The following is a 21,406-nucleotide window of genomic DNA, read 5'->3' as shown; positions in this document are numbered from 1 at the left end:
TTGACTCAAGGGCTTTGCCAGCCATGAGAGGAATGAGCCAACATGTCCAAGTCTCTGGCTAAGCAGAGGTCTTCGAGATTCTGTCAAAGCAGAAAAAGTAGTTCTCCATACTCTGATGGGAATATTGAAACACTCTCCTTACAGGGAAGCATTCTTTGATACATTCCCACCATCTGGATTAGCAAAGCTGCTGCTTGGTGATGGGCCTGGAGTGGCCAAAGGGGCTGTAAGAACTCATGGGCTGTCACTAGAGACCAGGGATAGAGTTGCTACTCCTCTCGCTGTGACTGGAACCAGCTTTGAGTATCCATAACACCACTGGCCTTCTGGATCTCCTCTTTCTCTGTTTCTCTTTATGAAGGTTGATAAATTCTCAAAACAGCAGCTCTTGATTCTCTCAGGACAGTGAACAGCTGGTGACTTAAAATCCTTTTTGTACTAAACATTTTCGGTCTGCCTTTTCTTTCTGTCCATCTAGGAAGAAAGCCATGCCTACCCTCTCACTGCTTGAAGTGTGGTGGCTTGTCATCCCAGTACTATCATCAAACATCACACCAAGGGCAAGCTGAGGGTGATGTTATCTTTATAGGAACTTGGCCTTGACTTTTTGGAAATATAATATCCTATATACAACAAATGCACACTGCATAAAATGGCAAAAAGAAAAAACAATGTTTGTTGTATGTCTTGCTTCCAATATTTTGCTGCATTGCCACTGTGTGATCTCCATGGTAAAAAAAAGATTAGTCTGTCACACATAACAACCGTTATATTTAAGACATTTGATGACTGAGGCCTCATGAGGTTCCTTGGTCAAGTTGATGGTCACATGTAGTCCCCTCTTGTGGCTATCAGGCTGAATGATACTGGTAATTAATGGTCATCAAAGGCATGTTCTTGTTAAAAAAGGTACCAAATAATATAAGATTTGTGTGAGATTCAGATTCAACATTGGACAGCTTCTTAACTCAAATTGTCATACAATGACCTAGAACATTCTTTCAGTCAGTTGTCAAATGCATGGAAATGCAATTCTCATGATGCAACAAGAAAAAAAAGAAATTATATACAGGCCTAAATTTCAGCAGTCTGGTTTATCAGAAGTTGGTTACTACTTAAACCATCAAAGGTAATACAAGAAATGTGTTGAGACATTGATGTCAGTGTCCGCTATTTAATACATTAATACTGGTTACTATTCAATTTATCATGTCATTAGTAGCATAAAACACCAAAACCTATTATGTTTGAAAAGACACTATGTTATGCTGTTGACATTTTTACCACAATACCAGTAAAAATAATGTATTATTTTAAAAGTAATATTTTAAGAGCACATTACGAGCTCTCATTGTGTTATCATACAAAGCACAATTATTCAATAATTGAATTATACTTAAAGACTTATTACACGGATAAGTCACTGTTAAGAGGCAATTTTAAATCTCAATTTGTATTTATGAGTTCCTTTTATGTTAAAATTTCTGTTTCTTTTGGATGGATATCAGTCAGACAGAGACGTTTGTGATGATCGAGAATGTAACAATCACACAGCGCCAGCCACAGGAAAGGCCATCTGGAGGAGACGGGAACGGAAGTCTGGGGCAGTTTTTAGGCGATTATCCTCCAAAAGACACTTTTATTCAGACACTTAGCAACAGGAAACCAGGCTCTAACAGGAAACCAGTGACATAAGCACAAACATACACTTCCCAAAACACACACACACACACACACACACACACAGTGGACAGTAAAAATTTGGTTTATATTGTAAACTCAATATTGCCAACTCTCTCTACATAACCCTTCCCACATACGCACACCAAGACTCAACAAACAGACGAAATCATACTATACTTGCTCCAATTCTCCCTTTATTATGTGGTATTGCTGTGTTAGTAACAACTTTAACAAATCAAATGTTATTACAAAAATTTGGCTATCAATACCGTCCCGGGCAGTAACATGAAAACTGAAAACGAAAAAATGGACAATTATAGAATGGTGAGATCTGACAGTTCCTCCAGAGGTCAGGAGAGTGATGTCATACCCTGGGGAGTAGGAGTGAAGTGTCACATATCTGTGGCTTTACACCACAGTCCCTGAAACCATCCACATATGTCTCACTTATTCTCTTGGTGTGCATAATAATGAGCGCGTGAGAAGAAGTGTCGGGAGACTGGTCTTCTAAATCCTGTGGGTCAAACTGAAACTCACTTGACTTACAATGTGTCACTCAAAGCTTATAAATAACAAATTGAATTTCAGTTAATTATGTGAAGAATTTCAAAAATGATTGACTAAACTCGAAATGGATGGTTTACTGTAAATGCGCTTGTGTGTGTGCGCGCGCATGTTAATGTTCTTCATTGGGCCCTCCTGGACATTAACATTTCTCTAATGTTGTCTTCAGCATCTTTGACACTGCGTTCTAGGTAGGTCTTCTTTTGCTGCAGAGAGAGAGAAAACAGTGGATGTGTTAATAAATTATCTGTGTATGCACAAGGATGCAATCATGAGTGTGAAAGGATGTAAAAACAACACTCCCAGAATGCTAAGATGTGATGACTCACATTAATGCTGAATGTAGTTTCATAAAACCATAACGTATCACATATAAAAAATATATATATATATCTTTCGAGAGCTGTTTGAGACTAGAACAAAGCTAAAGGCAAATATCACAAAGTTGGCAAAGAAGTGTAACTTTCAACTGATTTTTAATGGATTCACATGACACCTTGATAGTGTTTGGAAAACTTAAGTAACGTTCAAACAAATTGGGCTGACTTTCTCTGTAGATTTCACATTCATTTTCAATGACACTGAGCTTGTAAAAGAGCAGAAAGCTTTGATCTAACTTTTTAGTGCCAGACTGTAAACCACACATAGGATGATTACTGTGAAAGTAATGCAGTTGTAAAGGAAGTTGGTTCGAAGGATCCACAAGTGTCATGCTGCTCTGTGCTGAGACCACTTATGATGAATGAGAGCGCTCAAATACCAATAAGCTATTGCAAATGGCTACATTAACTCAGCTGCGTCTGTTAAAATGACTGATCAAAAAAGTCAGGAAGATGTTCAGAGAGCTGTTATCAATTATAATCAAAACAAAACAAAAAAAAAAATTAGTGTGTTCACTTTTTAACATATTTGGCTGTTTGAACTCAGAACTTTTACTCCAGCGTTTTCTCATAATCCCACCAGAAAGTTCTAAAGTATTAGCAGTGCTCCTCAGAATACTGGTGTAAGTTCATTCAACCTTGCAAATCTAGCGAAGCAGAGGGGTGTGTGTGTGTGTGTCTGTGCGTGCCAAGTCCCAGGATGTGCTAGTCATTCAATGACACCTGGTGAGCGGCATGGGCCGGATTAGGAAACAGGCTGTTACCTGAAGCCTTACAGCGACTCATTACAGCCTGAGTCAAAAACCTACGCAAAGCGTTCCTCCTGTAGCGCGTTAAAACAAACCTCCACGCCCCAGGCTATGACTTTCGAATCAACCAAAACCCCCACTCCATGACATGAAAAACAAATGTAACAGTTATCCAAGCTTTGTTCAAGCTTTTAAAGGAGAGGACACTAATATGTTAGTTCTTTTTTCTTGTTTTTTTTACAAACCTTTATCTAGTTATCTAGTGTTTATCTGGTGTTTTGAGTGCTCCTTTGATCATCTGTCATTTTTTCATTTAAATGACTCTTTGGATACTCATAGTATTGGAGTATGATATTTCAGGTTTGTTTATCTGGAAGTGTATTGTTCTTCAACAGAAATTCAGCATTATGAGAAAAGGCACACTTTCTTTGTTTGTGCTTTTAATTTTTAAAAACTGAATTTCTTCTTTTGTTTTGTTTGTCTTTATTTATTTCTTGATGAATTATTCTAATTGTCTGCCTAGAGTCTCGTTGCTATGTACAACCCCGCCGCATGTTTTCATCATCCCACACACAAGTCCAAACCAAGGCCTTACAAACATGAGCTCACCAAGAGCCCGCCCTGCTTTTCCAACACCTCCAAAATCCAGCTGACTGTTTGGCTCTGTAAAGAGGTACTAACACTGGCCTATTTCATTAGACCTTCAGAGGGTTCTGTTTCAAAACCTATCGCAGTCACATGTTTTCACTTGTTTTGTTTGAGTAGGAAGTGAGAGTGAAAGTCGATCAAGCGTAATCTGATCTGATTTTGAGGTGAAATGACTTGGCTCTAATCAGAATTAATAAGTATGGGATTACTTTACTGCAGCACTTGACGAAACCATCTCTGAACGTAAAACTGATATAGCTGTCAGAGAGGCGAGGATTGGAGAACAGCATGCCAAAGCTGAAATATAAACGTCCTTTTACATTCGTCTGTTTTTGATGTCACTAACATAGCTGAACATCTTTTAGTTGACCTCTTGAAATTGGGACCCTTTTCTGGTGGTTTCTGTTTGGTGCAAAAACTCACTAAGTTTAACTTACTATCATCTTCTCCATCCTATTAGCCAAAAAAATACCCTTCTTTCAGTCTAACGCAAGGATACTGCCCAAGCCAAAGAGGCAAACTTGTGACACTTAACAGTAAGGAAAGCCGGGGCCCAGAACAGCATCTCATTTCTAATTACATTGTTAAAACAACACCCTGAATGTGCACGTAAAACAGTACAGAACATTTAGGCGGAAAGTACCATTCCATCTAGAATGACCAGCCCAGTTAGGTTACCCAGCTCTACCAACTCAGCATCCCAGTGGCTATCCACAAAAACAAATCCAACCATTTACACTTATGTGCATGACAAAAGAGGAATGCTATCTCCAGGTAAACTTGTAGACTCAGATACATCAATTAATTGTGCATCTAATTTCTCTTCAAACATGGCAGCTGATCAAGACGTTGTCTTCGATTTAAATCCAATAAATGTCACAAGAACCTGTGCTGTATTGAGGGATTTTTGACATTAACACAAAATACATGACCAAATTTTCACATTCTAAAATTACGCAAAACAACTGCTCAAACAGGATGGAAATCTAGATTTCTCACTGTTGTTGTCCACTGTCTTAGTCTGAACTAGCCCTAAACTGAATTTCCAGTTTAAGCAATGATTCAGCACAATGATATATTATGTTTAAGTACTATATGATCTTGTTCATTTCCTTCAGTATCCTAATTTGACTGGTTGGAAGAATAAGTTATTTATCATTTTAAGGAATATAAAATGAAGTTTAAAAACAACAAAACACCTCCATGTCTCAGCTTTTACTTATAAGGTGCCACACCGACACAACAGAAAAGGTCATTACAGATGGGTAAAGCTAACATTAATCAATTCATTGACCTGTATTGTTAGGTAGAACTTTTTTTTTTCAATTGTTAGTTAAATGGATATAGAAACATCAGTGTAATAGCAATAGAGCGGAACTAATTGGTATTATATTGTTTAGGCAAGGGTGGTTCCAGCGAGGGTCTGACGTCAAATCAGCATTTGCTCTCAGTCTCTTTTTTAGGTGCTACTCATTGTTGCTTTCATAAATGAGATTTTGGTCTAACTGACTGTGTTACTTTGAAGTACATTCCAGCACTTGGTAATATATAATCTCAGTCGTTGCTAACACATAGCATGTCAACATATCACCCGCTACTTTTGAGGTTCAGTAATGTAGACATTTTAGGTTGTAACTCTTTTCGAATTCGCAGTGTCATATCAAAACAGTGGTAATTAAAACAATGTGCCAGCCAACATCTGTCAAAATCACAAAACAGATGAGATACGACACTTCATGTGAAAAGATAAACAGAAATCAATCAGTTCGACATGCTACGGGTTTTAAAGTAACGCACTCCTCCAATCTGAGCCATTAGGGCTTTTAAGCTTTCAAGTACATTCCTCGATTAATTGAGTCATTCATACCGATCGCCCTATTGGTGGCCATGAAAAAAAAAGTCACTCAAAATGAAAATAAGGGTTTTCTGTCCAATTTCACTGCTTTTTCTTTTCACTCAAACTGGCATCCTACAGAGGACCATCCACTGTATCTTAATATAGATACATATGTACGTACAAATCACTGTCTGTTGTGTACACGGTCTGTAGTGTTCAATCATTTTTTGTCTACCTCTATATGTGAAACAAAATAATATAACAACAAAAGCAGCTGAGTACATAACGGATTATCACACTCCAAGATTCTCTTCCCAAACCAAACAGGAAACCAGCACTCTAATATGGAGTTTAGCACTTTGTTATGTTTTCTTTTAGGACAGTTACCACTAACTTGTTGATGGAGGTGAACTGTTTTTGTTCTGTCCTTCTGTTTTGCTTTTGTGATCAAATGGAAAATCTCACTGAAAACAAAAGTAAAAACACAGTATGCAAACATTTGATAAAGTACCACAGCAACAACTAACTCTTTCATGCCACACGTTCCTCTGGCTCTGTGTGATGCCAACAGATTATGTATTTATAGACTTGCAGTCACAGGCTAGTGAAGGAGAGGCCAAGGTACACTACATCTATAAAAAAAAAAATGAGCGTCACATCTGGAATCATTTAAATAAATAAGTTGCATTCTTTCATGCCATGCAATATAGAATTGCTTGTTGATCACTGTTTTTGCCAGATATCAAGGAATACCACTCGAGTCTACTACTATACAAGAAACTATTATTTGATGTCTTCCCTTAAGACAACAGCCATATGAGGATGACTGTTATGGAGTGCCGAAGATCAATCTGAAATTATGCTCAGGTTTTACAGATCATTTGAAGACAATCAACAATAAGGGAACAGATCCACAAGGTTTGGTTCAGCTGCTGGAAGGTGTGACTGGTATGCACAACTTCAAAACATCCCACCCCATGACTGAGTGAGTTATTTCAGGCGGGTAGTATTGAAAACCACATATCAAAACACGAAAGGAATGTTTTGTAAAAGCTAAAACAAAAATAAAGCAACTAGAGAAAAGCCCACATTGCTAACAAACAGTCAGTAATGGACTAGACATAGAGGGGGTATGGAGAAGTTTGTCTCCCATACATACCCACAGTGAAAACCATCAGGTAAGTGGTCTTTGGAAATCAAAAATGTAATTCATCTCTCTCCTATGCACCCTGAGCCCGCCCTCTTCTATCACGCTGCACCACTAATATCAAAACCAGTCACATATAAGCACTCAGATAAACAGTAAGTACAGAACCCAGTGCATGAACTTGACTGAACTGCAACTCCACCCAGTTAGTGTTTTTACTCTCAGTCGAAACAGGTTTCCTTCATTCACAAAGAAAGGTGAATCCCCAAAAAAAAAAAGAAAAAAAAAAGCCTGACTTCAAGACCAGATCTCTAACTTGAATCGAAACAGAAAAAGCATGATGAAATTGTCTGAAGAGCAACTGAAATGTCTTCAAATGAGCTAACGCGAAATTCCTAGAGCTGTCCTGTCATTCTAGTTAAAGAGGGAAGTTGAACTACATAATACAAGGGGGATTCCTTCCCATCTATTAAACGCACTGCGAGTTAACACTATCCCCTTGTGAATGGCATTACCTTATAAGGTCGACCTTTAGAAAACAATGAAGAAATTAAGCACAAAGAGGGAGTGTGTGTATCTCAAACAGGGGTGAGAGTGAATGAGTCAGGACAGTGAGGCTCTTTCCATTGTTTCGGCGGGAATCCTCACGCAGCGGCGGTCGCGGCCGAACAAGGTAACTTCAGTGAGCGCGGACGAGATGACGGAGCAGATAGACTGAACAGATGCCGGCCTAAATGAAGAGCTTTGTTGTTTCCACATGCCTCAACGGGGGATGCAGAGGAGTTGACACGGAAAAAGAGCTGAGCTACGACAAATGCCAAGCCAATAAGTCAGGGGCTGACTGGCCTGTGAGGAGCAGCGATTCCCAACACGACACTTCCGTTTTCCCCATCTACTGGAAAGTTCAAAGTACACAATGGCAGAGGAATCTGTAGGGTATTGCGTTGAAGGAGCCCACGGGACTTCCAAAGTGTGTTAACTCAGATAACTGTGAGCCATACCTTGCGTGCAAAAAGTCTATGAATGTTTGTTCACATCCTGCTTTTATACCAGACATGTTTTAACCCCAAAATGTTATCTATTTTTAGTGGAAACTGACAACCAAGGATGAATAAGCAAAAAAATACTAATGGTGATTTCAAACCAGTCACCCAAAAGAAAAACGACAAACAGGGAGCTCTAATCAACCAACCTGCACAGTATAAGAAGAGGTGTAGGGTAACGTGAAATGAATAGGGCCTGACGTGTTGGCCTTCTCATATTACTCTTTGTAGCGTCACAAAAAAAAAAAGAAAGAAAAAAGAAGCTGTCTTTGCTTTAGATCTGTCATGTTCCCATGAGTCTGTGCCAGAAAGGCAGACAGGACTGTGTCTAAGACTGTTTATTTTAGGTTGGTTCAGTAGCTACGCGTCAAGTCTTAATCCTAAACAGACACTCTTACAGGACACGCAAAGTATGTTTGCTGAAGAATGTTTGTTATTAATCACTGATGTAGTTACTGCTATAGTTAGCCACTGTCGCAAAAAGCCCAAGAACAAACAAGTCTACATATTTTCAGCAATAATTAATAACAAGAACTAAATTATCCTGCTCTCATCTAAAACCGCTAAACACGACTTTATAAAACAAACTAAAACCACATCACACAGAGGAGATGTAGACAAACACATGGTTACACACATTAAACAAGTGAGAAAAGTGTAAACCACATAATCTGACCCTTTTCCTCCAACAAGTAAAAAAAATAAATAAATAAGAAAGAGTGTGCGGGCACAGTGAGCAGTAAATCAGAAGTCCTAGAGCAGAGGTGGGGTTCAAAGTGTTTTATAGGGACATTTGTCTCAGAATTAGCAGGACTGACACTCAAGCCAAGGAACTAATTCTGCTTCCATTCCATGACCCTCCCCCTCCAAAGTATTAATGACAAACACCCTGTCCCCTCAACCTCTCTTTATCCTCAACACACAAAAGAATAATCTTCTAGAGTTAGAGAGATTGAGAACTGCTGACAGGTCTGTTTTAGTTCTGTCAACACCCCCCCCCCCCCCCCTTCGCCCGTCCTGAGTGACCCTCCCTCGTAGCACAGACACAAAAGCCCGCCACCAACTTACACCCTCAGCCGCCGACGATTCACCAGCGTCGGTGTCGCTGTCATTAACGGAGTCATCGCCGAAGCACGAAGAGAATCACGAGGGCAGCGAAGGGCAATGCCAAGCGAGAATGCTAATGACATCATGTTGCCTTGCAAAATTCACACCATCACAATCCCTGTGCTTGCCTGAGGGCCCCAAAGCCATGAGCTCACTCACTTACAGACCACCCCCCCCCCCCCCCCCCAAACCCCCAACCCCCACCGCCCCCGACGCCCTCCTCTCTTCTTCCCTGCCCCATGTGTCTAAATGCAGGGAGAGTGCGTCTCAGGCGGGAAATGGCAGCTATGAGGTCTCACTGTACACATGCGTTAAAAACAGAGAGTGGTATTTCGCAGAGTGATGTGACTCGAGTTCACAGAACGATGGGGCACGGTCTGGGACACACGCGGTATTAACCGTTTCAGCGTGTGGGGTTGTTCAACTCAAACAGCTTTCTGTGAGAAACAGCAAGCCAGTATCACCACCTTTACATTATCATACTCCTGAAACATTCAGTTGAATACACTGAAACTAAATTACAGTGGGTTATGCCTGCACTCTATAACATAAATGGGCACTGCTGCCTTGGTAACGACAAGAAACAACAGATCAACAGAGGATGAATGAATAGAAAAAGAAGAAGGCTGAAGAGAACAAGAGGACCATGATGTCATGTGTGTGACAAGGCACATCATTTGTTGTTGTTGGGTTGTTTTGTTTTGGGTTTTTTTTTTTTGGTACAGTTGGTAGTCGTGCAGCATGGTGGTGCAGTGCTCTTCGAGCATGCTGAGGGAAGCCCTTAGCTGCATTCCACAGGAGCAAACCCTGCAATAGAACAGGATGATGTCATAGCCTGCTTTAAGATTACACTCAAAGAGCCTTGTACAGATAAAGCCACAGCCAGGAGCAAGCCCAGACATAACCCCCCCCAGAACCCAAGCCAGCAATAACACACAACTCACACCGAGCACACGTCTGCTACCACCGGCACATCAGTGGTTTAAGCAATGCCTGATACAGTCATTAACACGAGCCATTTAGCTGATCATCCCTGTCTGCTTTATGGACTGACTATCAATCACATTAAGTGTTCATTCAATATCACTGAAAATGGTACATAAAAAGATTCATTCACAATTCATCTACAAGTGCAAAAGGTCTTCAGAGTCTTTTATGATGTATTGTTTTTAAATATCACGACAATACACACAGAAAAACCATTCCGCTATTACATAAATCTGGCAATTTAAGATGAGATATGAGATATGGTTATGTATTAAAAGGAAAAGAAAAAGAAAAAAAAAGACATCCAGACAGTACAAAGAGCACTTATTCACACAAATGTGTCCACAGACTACCTCTTCACTATTTCAACACACTGACTGTGGCGGAAGAAATTAAGGAAATACCACTTTTATGATGGCCTGTCCCACCCTGCTGAATTGGGCAACTGACTGTTCTTCATTTCCTGTGCTGGCCCACACAAACAGACAGACACACACTCATGTATGTGTACACACACACACACCCACACACCATCACCTGCATGCACTGTAAGGAGTTGCCTTAGACAGTAATGAGCAGATCTGTGGCATCTACATTACATTTATTTAGCTGACGCTTTTATTCAAAGCGACTTACAAGCAGGGAAACAATTCAAGCTCCAGCTCCCGTACAGAGATGAAACCTGAAGAAAATATGGTTACAACTTCTTGATATCCTTCCATCTATCTATCCAAACAACAGTGTCAAACAATGAGAATACCATCAGAAGGAGGAAAATGTCTCTAAATAGAATAAATTTTATTTGTTTAACTCTTAATTACTGCTTAAAGAAGGCACACTGTTTCACTGGAAGACACTGTTCAAATACTGAGTCTAAGAAGTAAGTAAGTAAGTCAATATTAGCATAGCAGACTAATATTACAACAGATAAAAGCAAGATGGAAAAAATTATTCAAATTGTGTGTTTGTTTATTATGAGCTAAAATGACCGATGAAATGCAGTTTGAAGTTTTTTGACCCCTTCAAAATGATTTTATTTCCTTCATGTTCATTCCTAAACTTCTAGTACTTGTCACACTGCAGTGTCTCTCTATTCTGCATCTCTCGCTCTCCCTCTGAACGTGTTTAAGCTTGTTGGTGACACACTCAAGCAGACACCTGGGTGGTTTCAAGACATTGTACTACAGACAACCACTATCTACTGTCACTGTAGTCACCGTCAAACAAGACTTCAAACGCCAACCTCACCCCTGTTAACATCAGAGCCCTCACGTATACATCTTTGGGGATTTACCACAAATTAGCACAAACTTGTGTACGCCTACATACCAGTGCATGTTTCCCTTATAAATAGCCATTCTCTTCAAATTGCGGGCAAGTTAAGCGGCTTTACATCTTACGCCTTCAATTTGCCCTAAATGATGTGAAACACACCCTGTTAATACTCTTAGTGTATCTAAAGATTGCGAGTGAGCTTTTACAGTGATCATTTGTTGGTTTAACTCTGATGTAATAACTCAAATAAGAAAAAAACTGAAATACAAAACTAAAAGTCAGAACTGATGATCCAACTACAAAGAGAGTGAGAGATGGAATCAAAATAGAATGCAGAAAGTCTCTAAGAGCTGTTTTCATGCTTTTTACTACTTAGCTGATGTGGTTAAAATACCGAAATTAAGTATTAATATTTATATGTAAAGAACTGGGGGGGGGGGGGGGGGGGGGGTCGCACAAGTCACAGAAGAACTTAATGCAGCCAGTATCAAGGCTTTTGCAATTATAAAGATAAGAACAGAGGTCAGGTACTGACGTTCTTGCTGAAAGGTGTGTGCTTGAGCATCCTATGATTCATACCTATTAAGCAATCGCATATTATGTCACCTCAATCTGTAATAGAAGAGCATTTTCTTTTGTACTAACACCATCACTTTTTAGCCTAAGGCCATCATAAAATGACCTACATAAACTATTTGGGTTTGGTTTTTTCCTGATTAATCAACAACAATCAGACAAACCAGCAGGCCTTGTGATCTGCCAGGTTAGAGCAGAGTCGAGGTGTGCTGGAGTAGTCCTTCGGTGTTGTAAATGACATGTTGTAAATGTTTTAAGTGGAATGACCTCACTCAAAACCATTTGAATTATTTCATTTCATTTAGTTTTACCCTATCACAGATACATCCCTAAGACTGTGTGGAAAAAGGCACACGCAACCTCAGCCTTGTGCGTCTGTGACGTTTACACCTGAGCTTCAAGGTCTGGTCTCAAATACACCCAGCATTAACTACTGTGGGAGGCTGATGTGGTAAACAACTGTAAAGAGGATGAAATTTCCCACAAGGCTTAGCAAATCCTTCAGTAGCTTTGTTGGTAAAGACCACAACAGCAGCTGGTGTCTTGCTGTGGAACTCTGTCATTACTGATGACATCAAAGGACAAAGGCGCACCTGACAAAAGATCAAAAGCACCTCTAAAACTATCTATAAAGTACTCTTTCATCAGCCTCGATACATTATGTGGTGTGTGACTGTGTAACCCACGTGAAGAGTGAGCACACTAATGACAAAAGTGACAGCTGTAGGTCAGGGTTGGTGAATCAAGTGGTTCAGCAGAAAAGAACAGAAAGCAGTTGATGGAGAAGTTGAAAAAAAAAAAATGAAACAAAACAGCTAACATTTCCCCTTATGAACAAAGTTGGCACAAATGCAGTTCCAGGCACATCTTTTGAAGAAGAATCTCATGATGTCAACAGCTCTACTTCCTGCGATCATCAATTTCAGACACACTGCTCCTTGAGTGGAATTCCACTTGGGTGCAACTTTAGGCATTGTTGCGTATACAGACCCGGATGGAAGTTTGTCACTGTATATCATTTTTCTGGAGAAGTCAAGCAGGGCGGGGGGGGGGGGGTTGCATTAAGTGGGAGTATTTCCATGATATCACTGTTCTACATGTAAATCAAATTTCCTGTGATACGTTGACAGCTCTGTTTACTCATACTAACAAGCCTCAGTGTTCTGTTAACACATAAAGCTGTCTTTCAGAACACACTGAATAATCACATAGCAAATCAAATGATCGAAACACGCAACACCATGCAGGTCATAAATTGAAGAAAAAAGTTATTTACGTGCAGAGTGAGATCCCCTCAAAACAGTCCGAATAACGTATCAAATAAATTCTTCGTGAGAACTGTCTTTTATGGCTCCAGCACCCCCGGAAGCCTGATTAGGATAAGCGGCTTAGATAATGAGTGAGTGGGTGAGAGCTGTCTTTTAGGTGGTTTCTCTTCACATGAGGTTGTAGGCCTACATGGGAAATGTGTGGTAGAACGCACATATACCCACATGTACGTGTGGATTTAGCCACGACTCCTAACCTTTCCCATGTGTTTAAAACCCTATGGTGGTCAAGTTTAGTACAGTCCCCCAACACCCCGAACCCCCGCAAAAAAAAAAAAATTCTAGTAAGTGTAAAATTTGATATTTGAATAATAATCTGTATAAGCAGAACAGATGATAAATGGTTGAAACCGGCAAATTAGGGATGCAGATCATCATGTTTTCACAAGGAAGGATAATCTGAACGAAGGAACATCATTAAAAGATTTTAAATTATGGAAAACAAATGCAATAAAAAATGCATAAAATTTCTTACTAAACCTGTTCAGTGACATACTAAATTGATTAAATGTACATTCATCTGTCAGTAAAAAGAATAATTTGAGTGTTTCATTAATCATTTGACATGAAACCAGTAGCATTACTATTGCCTACAAAACAATCGATTTTTTTATATCGAGTGTGAATGTTCCGGGCAAGTGTGATCAGCGGCTAAGGTCTGTGATTAGATGTTCATTTGAAATTTCTGACTTCTACACTGTTATCAATAATATTCCCTCCATTCACAACATCAATCAAACGAACAGACATTTATATAATGTACATGATCTATCTGATACTCTAAGCTTTAACTAAATCCTTGACTTCTATAACACAAACCTACTTCAAACCTACAATGGGGGTTTTACCAAGCATTTGAGATTTCTTGAGCATAAAACTTTATTCTGTCATGTGATATCAGTTATAACCTGAAAACTCTCGTTTATGGTTCCCGATGGTGAAACAAGCTACCAACTGCCATCAGAGCAGGGTTGTCCCTCTCTATCTTCAAGCACGTCTTGAAGACTCACCTTTTCCAAGAGCAATTCCTCTCCTAACGCCTAACACCTCTCGCACTCCAACATGTCTTACTGACACCTACTGTGTTCTTCTCTACCTACTCTCCTGCTCTCTGGCTTGAAAGAAAACCTACACCTATTTCTTGCATTTTTAACAAATGTAATACTTAACGCTTACTCATAGGTCTCTCACTTCACTGGAGCTTGGATTATTTCTCCACTTGTCCGTCGCTTTGGGTAAAAGCGTCAGCTAAATAAACGTAATGTAATGTAATGTAAAACCACTAACAGCCAAATTTTAATTACCATTTCTTTGAATAAACATAGTTGGAAAGGATAGCGGGCTAAAAAAACCACTGCAATACTTTAGCCCTGCTAATAGTACATACAGAGACGCATCAGTTGAAACTTTTTGTTGATACTGTTAACCTTGCAAAAGAGACTTTATTTCCAAAACAGCCATAACCATTCATTCGGAGGGGAACAAAATGTGCCAGTGCACTGTGAGAGCTGCAAGAAATTTCTGGAAAAGCTCAATGACTCTGAAGCAGATCTTCACTCCTATCATCCACATAGATGTAGAGACTACAGGTCTACACTAAAAACCTTCTAAGGCTATACTGATAAAAAACAGAGTGTGCGTGTGTTTTATGTTTACTGCCTAGGTATGACACAATTTCACGACTCACCTCCAGCTCCTTGATCTTTTCATCTGCTGTTTTCTGTTTCTCCAAAAGCTGATTGTTGATCTCATTCTTAGGCTGCAAGATGAACCTGGCAGAAATAATTTGCGTAAGAGGAAGTCAAAACTTACCAAGTATGTCAACACAACAAAATTATTCACTGTGCTATCAAACAGAAGCTAAATGTTTTGCATATTCCTGGTTACTCGGAAACCTTAGGACGTTACAAACTTACATGCGTCCGACTCCCTCATACATGCGCGTGCTGTCGGGCAGTGAAGTTATTTCTGCATGTGTCAAGTTTGCATGTTTCTTCATGCGATTAAGCTGATCAATTTGCAGGTCTGCGAGTTTCACCTTCTGTTGAGTGTCAATCATTTTAGCCTGTAGCTCTGCAAAGGCCTGAAGACAGAATATTATGGTTATCGGTCAGTATTTGGCTTACTCTCATGGTAAAACATTTACACTTTCTCATTAGCATACCGGTCGTAGATAGCAATACAACTGTCAGAGGAAAGACACATTTTCAGGCCCAAATGTAATTTACTTCATTGTCAATTTGTATCAAGAATCTTGAATGTCTCTTGTTGAGTAACAAGCTAAACTAATGATCTGAATACTTCGTCTATACACTCATTCATAAGGAATGACTAGTTCCGTGAAGTTTTTCTCAGACGGGAAAGCTATTTCTTAAATGAAAGAGGCACGTGTTTTACTTGCTAACCATGAGATGAAGGGTTAAGTTAATTTAGCAAGCTATGTCAGGAGGTAACATTAACGTTATAGGCTAGTCATTTATCTCTGCGCTGTGACTGACTAGTCGAGATTAAATACATAACCTTAACATGTATTAAGACCTACATGTTAAAAGATTTCGTATTTGACACAATAAGGCACAGCCGACTTTAGCCAGGAATTCAGTGTAGTTTTCCGGTCACACGTGCTAAAATGACTGCTGGAAGACAACGTTGCTAGCTAACTAAAGGCTTAGATGTGCTGCTGAACATGGATACTACCATAGTTTGGGCATTAAACCGGTGTCAGACAAAAGCTCATGTAACTGAACAACAATACGGATGCACTGAGGAAAACACGCCCGAAATCTTTTGGCACGTGGTTAAATAGCTCCAAAAAGCCATACATAATGGTTATACCTAGTTAGCTAACGTTACGGAGGCAGTGTCGGGACAGAGTTGTATTTTCTCTGACAGTTTGATCAGTTTATGGTTACTAACAGAGATCAATTACACCGATAGTAAATCTCCTAATATGAACATAATCCGTATCCTTCTAAATTAAAATCTAACAATGTTGTTGCGTTTTACCTTTTTCAGCTCTAAATCTATGGGAGCAGCCATGTTGTTACGGTGGGTGGAGTGAGCTTCCGCAGCGCTCAATGGAGGTTGTGGCCCGTCCAGAAAATGGATCGACTCTCACTTTTAAGATTTTGTTTACATCAGTATTGTTGGTTTGTAAATCAGGTAACACCGTCCCGTTTTATCCTCAGGTGGAGAACAGCCACTGCCTCTCTCGTGTTATATTTCATAACATTTATAAGAGTCACATTATGACTTTTGACAAAAAAATAAAACAAACAAACAAAACCCCCCCCCCCCCCCCCCCCAAACCCGGGATACGCTCATTTACCTTAAAGGCAATGTCCTCACCTCACAGTCTTGGGGGGGGGGGGGGTTGGGTTATGTTAAACAGAGTTCAAACGACAAATTCGTAATTTCAAATTCAAGTTCATTATGATGAAACTGTTTAAACTCATGAGGTTTGTAAATATCAACACTTTGAATTTCCTGTCTGAAGTTTGTTAATGACATCTAATTATCTGGGGGGGGGGGGGGGGGGGGGGGGTTGGGTTATGTTAAACAGAGTTCAAACGACAATTTCTTAATTTCAAATTCAAGTTCATTATGATGAATCTGTTTAAACTCATGAGGTTTGTAAATATCAACACTTTGAATTTCCTGTCTGAAGTTTGTTAATGACATCTAATTATCTGTATATAATCTCTTAATACAGATGGTGCTGTCACTACAGTAACCGGCAGTGATAGGCTGGCTTCCTGGGGACATTCCCGTCTGAACTGACCATAACTACACCACAAGATAATGATCTATCAAAGCAGACATTTGGCATGATTTCTCCCCGGAGTACATTACATAGTTGGATCAGCAAATCTAGACAGTCTGCTGTTTGGGGCATACCTAATCATCGGCCTATACAGACAGAGACAGCACTCAGTAGCAATGAATTTGCCCGAATAAAAACAAAAACAGTAGTCAAAGATTGGAATTAGGAATGTATATTAAAATGAGTGGGTGACACTTGCGTCATTAGTATTGACAACAACAGGGAGACAGTTCATTCATATTCTGAATTTACTGACAGGATTTCAACAAAGCATGTGTCAATAAATATTAAACAGGCCATTTTTATTACCATTAAATATATACATTTCTCTTAAATCAAAGGATCTGACCTCTGTCAACTTTTGGATATAAAACAGCAATTCTTAAGAACACAGGGAGAGTCAGTCCATTTTATCCTCAAAATGGAAAATAATGGTACTCTGACATATACAGACAGTGCATTATATTTAAGAAAAAAATATTTGTTGAGATCAGTCATGTTGCTATTTTCTTTTCTTTTCTCTTTTTTTTTTTAAATCACAGTACAAAAAAACTTTGCCCATATTCACCAAGGATCTGTGAGAAGACCTACTGTAGGCAATTAAAATAATCTGGAGATTTCCTCATAATAAAAAAAAAAAACAGTGAAAGTAAGCACAACAGGCAGACTATTCAACTAAGTATGTTAAACACTAACATACCTGACAAAACTGGACTTGATAAATATACAAAACATATTGAATAAATATCTAACACATAAATAAATATTTAAAGGAAAGGACAATTAAGTATTTCAGAGAACAGTGGTACAAATTCAGGATCGAGCTGAAATACTGTTTTGTAAAATAAATAAATAAATACATTACAAATAAAAATAGCCCTCCTGACTGAGTGCATCTAGATGGAGTTATAATTGTAACACTATATTCGTCCATTTTTGTTACTTCACTCTCTGTTAGACATAAGACACATACAAGCAGACACTTCCAAATCCACTCCAACTGAAACATGGCTAAAGCTGTCCTTCTTCAGATGTACTCCTATTTCAGAGTGTCTGTGAAATTAGTCCAGACGTACATCTCTCATCAGATTTCCTCTGGCATGACACATTTCCTCTTGGGGGGTTGCATGGTGCACATCTTCTGAGGTAGAATTTCTGCCTCCTGCCACCAGAGAAAATGGTAGAATGATCAACCACTGTGAACTCCTCCAACTGTATCAACAAAAAAGAAAGATATTCAGAATCAGTTAATTTCATTTGCATATTCTGTATTTAAATACTCTGAAATACTGTTTATTCTGAGATGGGGGAGTATAAAATTTTTTAATGTTTTTTCAAAAGTTGATTTGATCTGAGATTCTCACCCTTTCATCTGATCTTTACTGTACTGAGGTCATTTCCAGTTTGACTTTCTCCTCATTGTCCAAAGTATAATCACGTTTTTTGTGATACCTAAAATGGAAGAGATTTTAAGGCACCGAATAAAGCTTCTGAGGAGGACTAGAGAGTCTCTCCACTTTTTTACATTTATATAACAATATAATTCTTACCAAAATCTATATCAATGTACTTTACTAACCTGAATGCCAGTAAAATGCCAATTACTGCGAAACACAAGAGAGATAAGACCACGGCTATGATCACCAGTGCTGTGGTTTGACTGTAACTGTCTTCATTTTTTCCCACTGGCAATGTGACGAGATGACACCGCTCTCCAGAGTATCCAGGTTTACATCTGAAATCCGAGTTACACAAACATTAATTTAAACAAACTCAAATCAAGCAGAGATACGTGTCAAGTTGCATGTGCATAACTGACAAACAGAAAACAAGCAAAAAGCAAAAGAAAGTGCTTAAAGCTCACCTGCAGGATGGAGCCTTCAGTTCCTCCATGTAGTGACAAACTCCATGAATACAGAAGCCTTTGTATTGCCTCCGACAGGGGTTCTTCTTCTTTCCCTTCCTCTTCCCTTTCCTCTTGCCCCCTGTTACAGGCACTACGGAGGGATCCTTTGGTTTGGTGGAAAAAGCCACTAATATGGATGCAAGAAACACACAGTTAAAACAATAGCAATAGGCCTAATACAATGGCACAAAAGCAGCAATCACAGAGAGTAAAGCATATTTACACACTCACACACACAAATTATGACTGTCACAGCTCCACCATACTGCTTAAAATGTGTGTGTGAATGTGAGATCAATATCATATTGCATTAAAACGTGTTAAAGATGCTTTTGTGCATATTAGTCAGCTCATTCTAGCTATGAGATCAGAATTTACACGCCAAGGCCATAAGTACACCTTGTTACAAAACCTATGGCTGGTTTCCATAGGCTGTCACTACATAACACATATCATAAATTCAATCTACCTCTGGGAAATTCTAGTCCATAATCCCCGGAGTCGTAGTCATTGTCGTCGCCTTCATAAGAGTAATCATCGTCGTAGACTGGTGTCTGTACATCAGTTGTCGTGCGCTCTTCGTCCTGACCAAGGAATCTATTGATGGCCGTTGTTCTGGATTTCTCGGCCTTGTACGCTTCCACCTTAGCGCCGACAAATAATAGCACTGCAACACAAAAGTGACTCGGCGCTTAGCCTACTATCTTTCAAATGGCACAACCATGTTAATGTATACCAAGTGGCCAGATCGACATGTCGGCTTTTGTTCTAGTCTTTTCACGTGGCACTACTATCAGTTTCTTTTCTCATACTTAAAACCACAAAATGAATGTATTTCATTATTAAAAAATGTACTAGATAGTTCAAGTTGGCTGAGCATTTGGATGGTTACGATACAAAACTTTTTAAAAGTTAGCGTATATTCTCTTAGATTAGCCCATAGTAGTAGTCACTTACCACAAACACTGAAGAGGAACAAGTGTGTGAAATAAGACATGATCCTTATTTGACGAGAATATCCCAAGATTTAGGACAGAGGATTTGAATAGTTTCGAGTCGTCCGTTAGTACCTGCGCGTGTGCCTGGCTCCTTTAGGGAACTGCAATCAAATGTGCGCACTCAAACTGTGTCAAAAGTCTTGGTGTCGCTAGTCGCCTGGCACTCAGCGTTGGAAAAGATCTCAGCTACGAGCTGCCTGTGGAGTTATATAGACCTCCCTATGAATCATGGCCACACCTTAATTAAACACTGGTCAAAGACCAAAGTAATATAAATCAGTGATGTTCCGAGAGCATATTTTCTGTTTCTGAGTGCTAATAATGTTAATGAAGCAAGGATTTTGTTTAACTCGGACAGTTTTCTTGTGGTTAAACTTTATGTAAAATAAATGAAGGAATATATAAATAACAAAACGCATGAAAATAAACTCAGTTTCTATGGACTGATGGATTCATCGGATTGCCTAAACCGAGATTTGGCAACAGAAGAATACTTAATTAACCAACTATTGACTATAACTAAGTTTTAAATGGCACCTAACTTGATTGTCTAGCACCATCTTGTGGGAGGATATCCATAAAGAGTAGTCTAAGCTAACAGTGTGAGCACGGTGGTACTCTTTGGTCCGCAGGTCCAAACTAGATTCGTGGACATCACTTACAACATGTGGGGGCCGTTTAAGTTTGGCAAATAGAAACAAAACAGCAAATGAGTATGTGTCTCAATTTTATTATGTGTGACACGAAAGAGGAGGAGTGCGAGTGGAGTTCCTTAAACACTGCTGAGAGCTCGCTCAAGAGAGGTGTGTGCGGGGGGGTCGGTGGGTGTAGTGGGCGTTACTCCAAGGACGTTACAGTGCTTTGACAGCAGTGCTTTGACAAGTGTCTACCAGACCTTAGCAATTTTTAAGTGGACTGATTTCAAGCTGTGTGATGGGGGAGTGTGGTAGTAATCGATTTGAGCTGAGTAGCCTACCTCAACTTTTCTCCAAGCGCTCGGAGAGACAAATGACCAAATATGTTGCAAATGTTTTCTCTGAATGGACAGGTCATGTAATGTAACAAGAACATGCCGCCCTCACAAAACACACTGGGTTCCATTTAGAAGAAATTAAATTTTGTTTCCTTAAACACTTTCACAAAGCGCGGTCCTCCCTTGGCTTAAAACGAAACAAGCACACCTCTGTAAGAGGGAAGGACGGTCTGAGGCACGGTACGCACGCACACACACACCTCTGAAACAGGAAGAGCGTGTGCGTGTATTTATCTACCGGTAACTTTCATTATCCAAGACCTATGTTACTCGAAAATATCGTTACAACACTCCTGATGACAAATCTTTGTTCAGGGAAATC

The 21,406-nt window shown here is 39.5% G+C and overlaps 2 protein-coding genes across 2 annotated transcripts; both read right to left on the bottom strand.

The window, feature by feature from the left end:
* Nucleotides 1-1,864: 1,864 nt before the first annotated feature.
* Nucleotides 1,865-16,387, bottom strand: pfdn1 (prefoldin subunit 1). The gene is made up of 4 exons (XM_030782019.1): nucleotides 16,331-16,387; nucleotides 15,241-15,407; nucleotides 15,012-15,096; nucleotides 1,865-2,453 (listed from the first exon to the last, which is right to left on the bottom strand). The coding sequence occupies exons 1-4, from the start codon at nucleotides 16,361-16,363 to the stop codon at nucleotides 2,370-2,372; spliced, it is 369 nt and encodes a 122-aa protein (XP_030637879.1). The 5' UTR covers nucleotides 16,364-16,387; the 3' UTR covers nucleotides 1,865-2,369.
* A 1,708-nt stretch (nucleotides 16,388-18,095) lies between these two features.
* On the bottom strand, nucleotides 18,096-20,100 carry hbegfb (heparin-binding EGF-like growth factor b). Its single transcript, XM_030782557.1, has 6 exons — nucleotides 20,011-20,100; nucleotides 19,523-19,720; nucleotides 19,012-19,180; nucleotides 18,727-18,882; nucleotides 18,512-18,599; nucleotides 18,096-18,359 (listed from the first exon to the last, which is right to left on the bottom strand). The coding sequence occupies exons 1-5, from the start codon at nucleotides 20,048-20,050 to the stop codon at nucleotides 18,527-18,529; spliced, it is 636 nt and encodes a 211-aa protein (XP_030638417.1). The 5' UTR covers nucleotides 20,051-20,100; the 3' UTR covers nucleotides 18,096-18,359; nucleotides 18,512-18,526.
* Nucleotides 20,101-21,406: the final 1,306 nt, after the last annotated feature.

Source organism: Chanos chanos, chromosome 8 (assembly GCF_902362185.1).
Source record: "Chanos chanos chromosome 8, fChaCha1.1, whole genome shotgun sequence".
Taxonomy (NCBI): Eukaryota; Metazoa; Chordata; class Actinopteri; order Gonorynchiformes; family Chanidae; genus Chanos; species Chanos chanos.
This window is presented reverse-complemented; position numbering and strand designations above follow the sequence as displayed.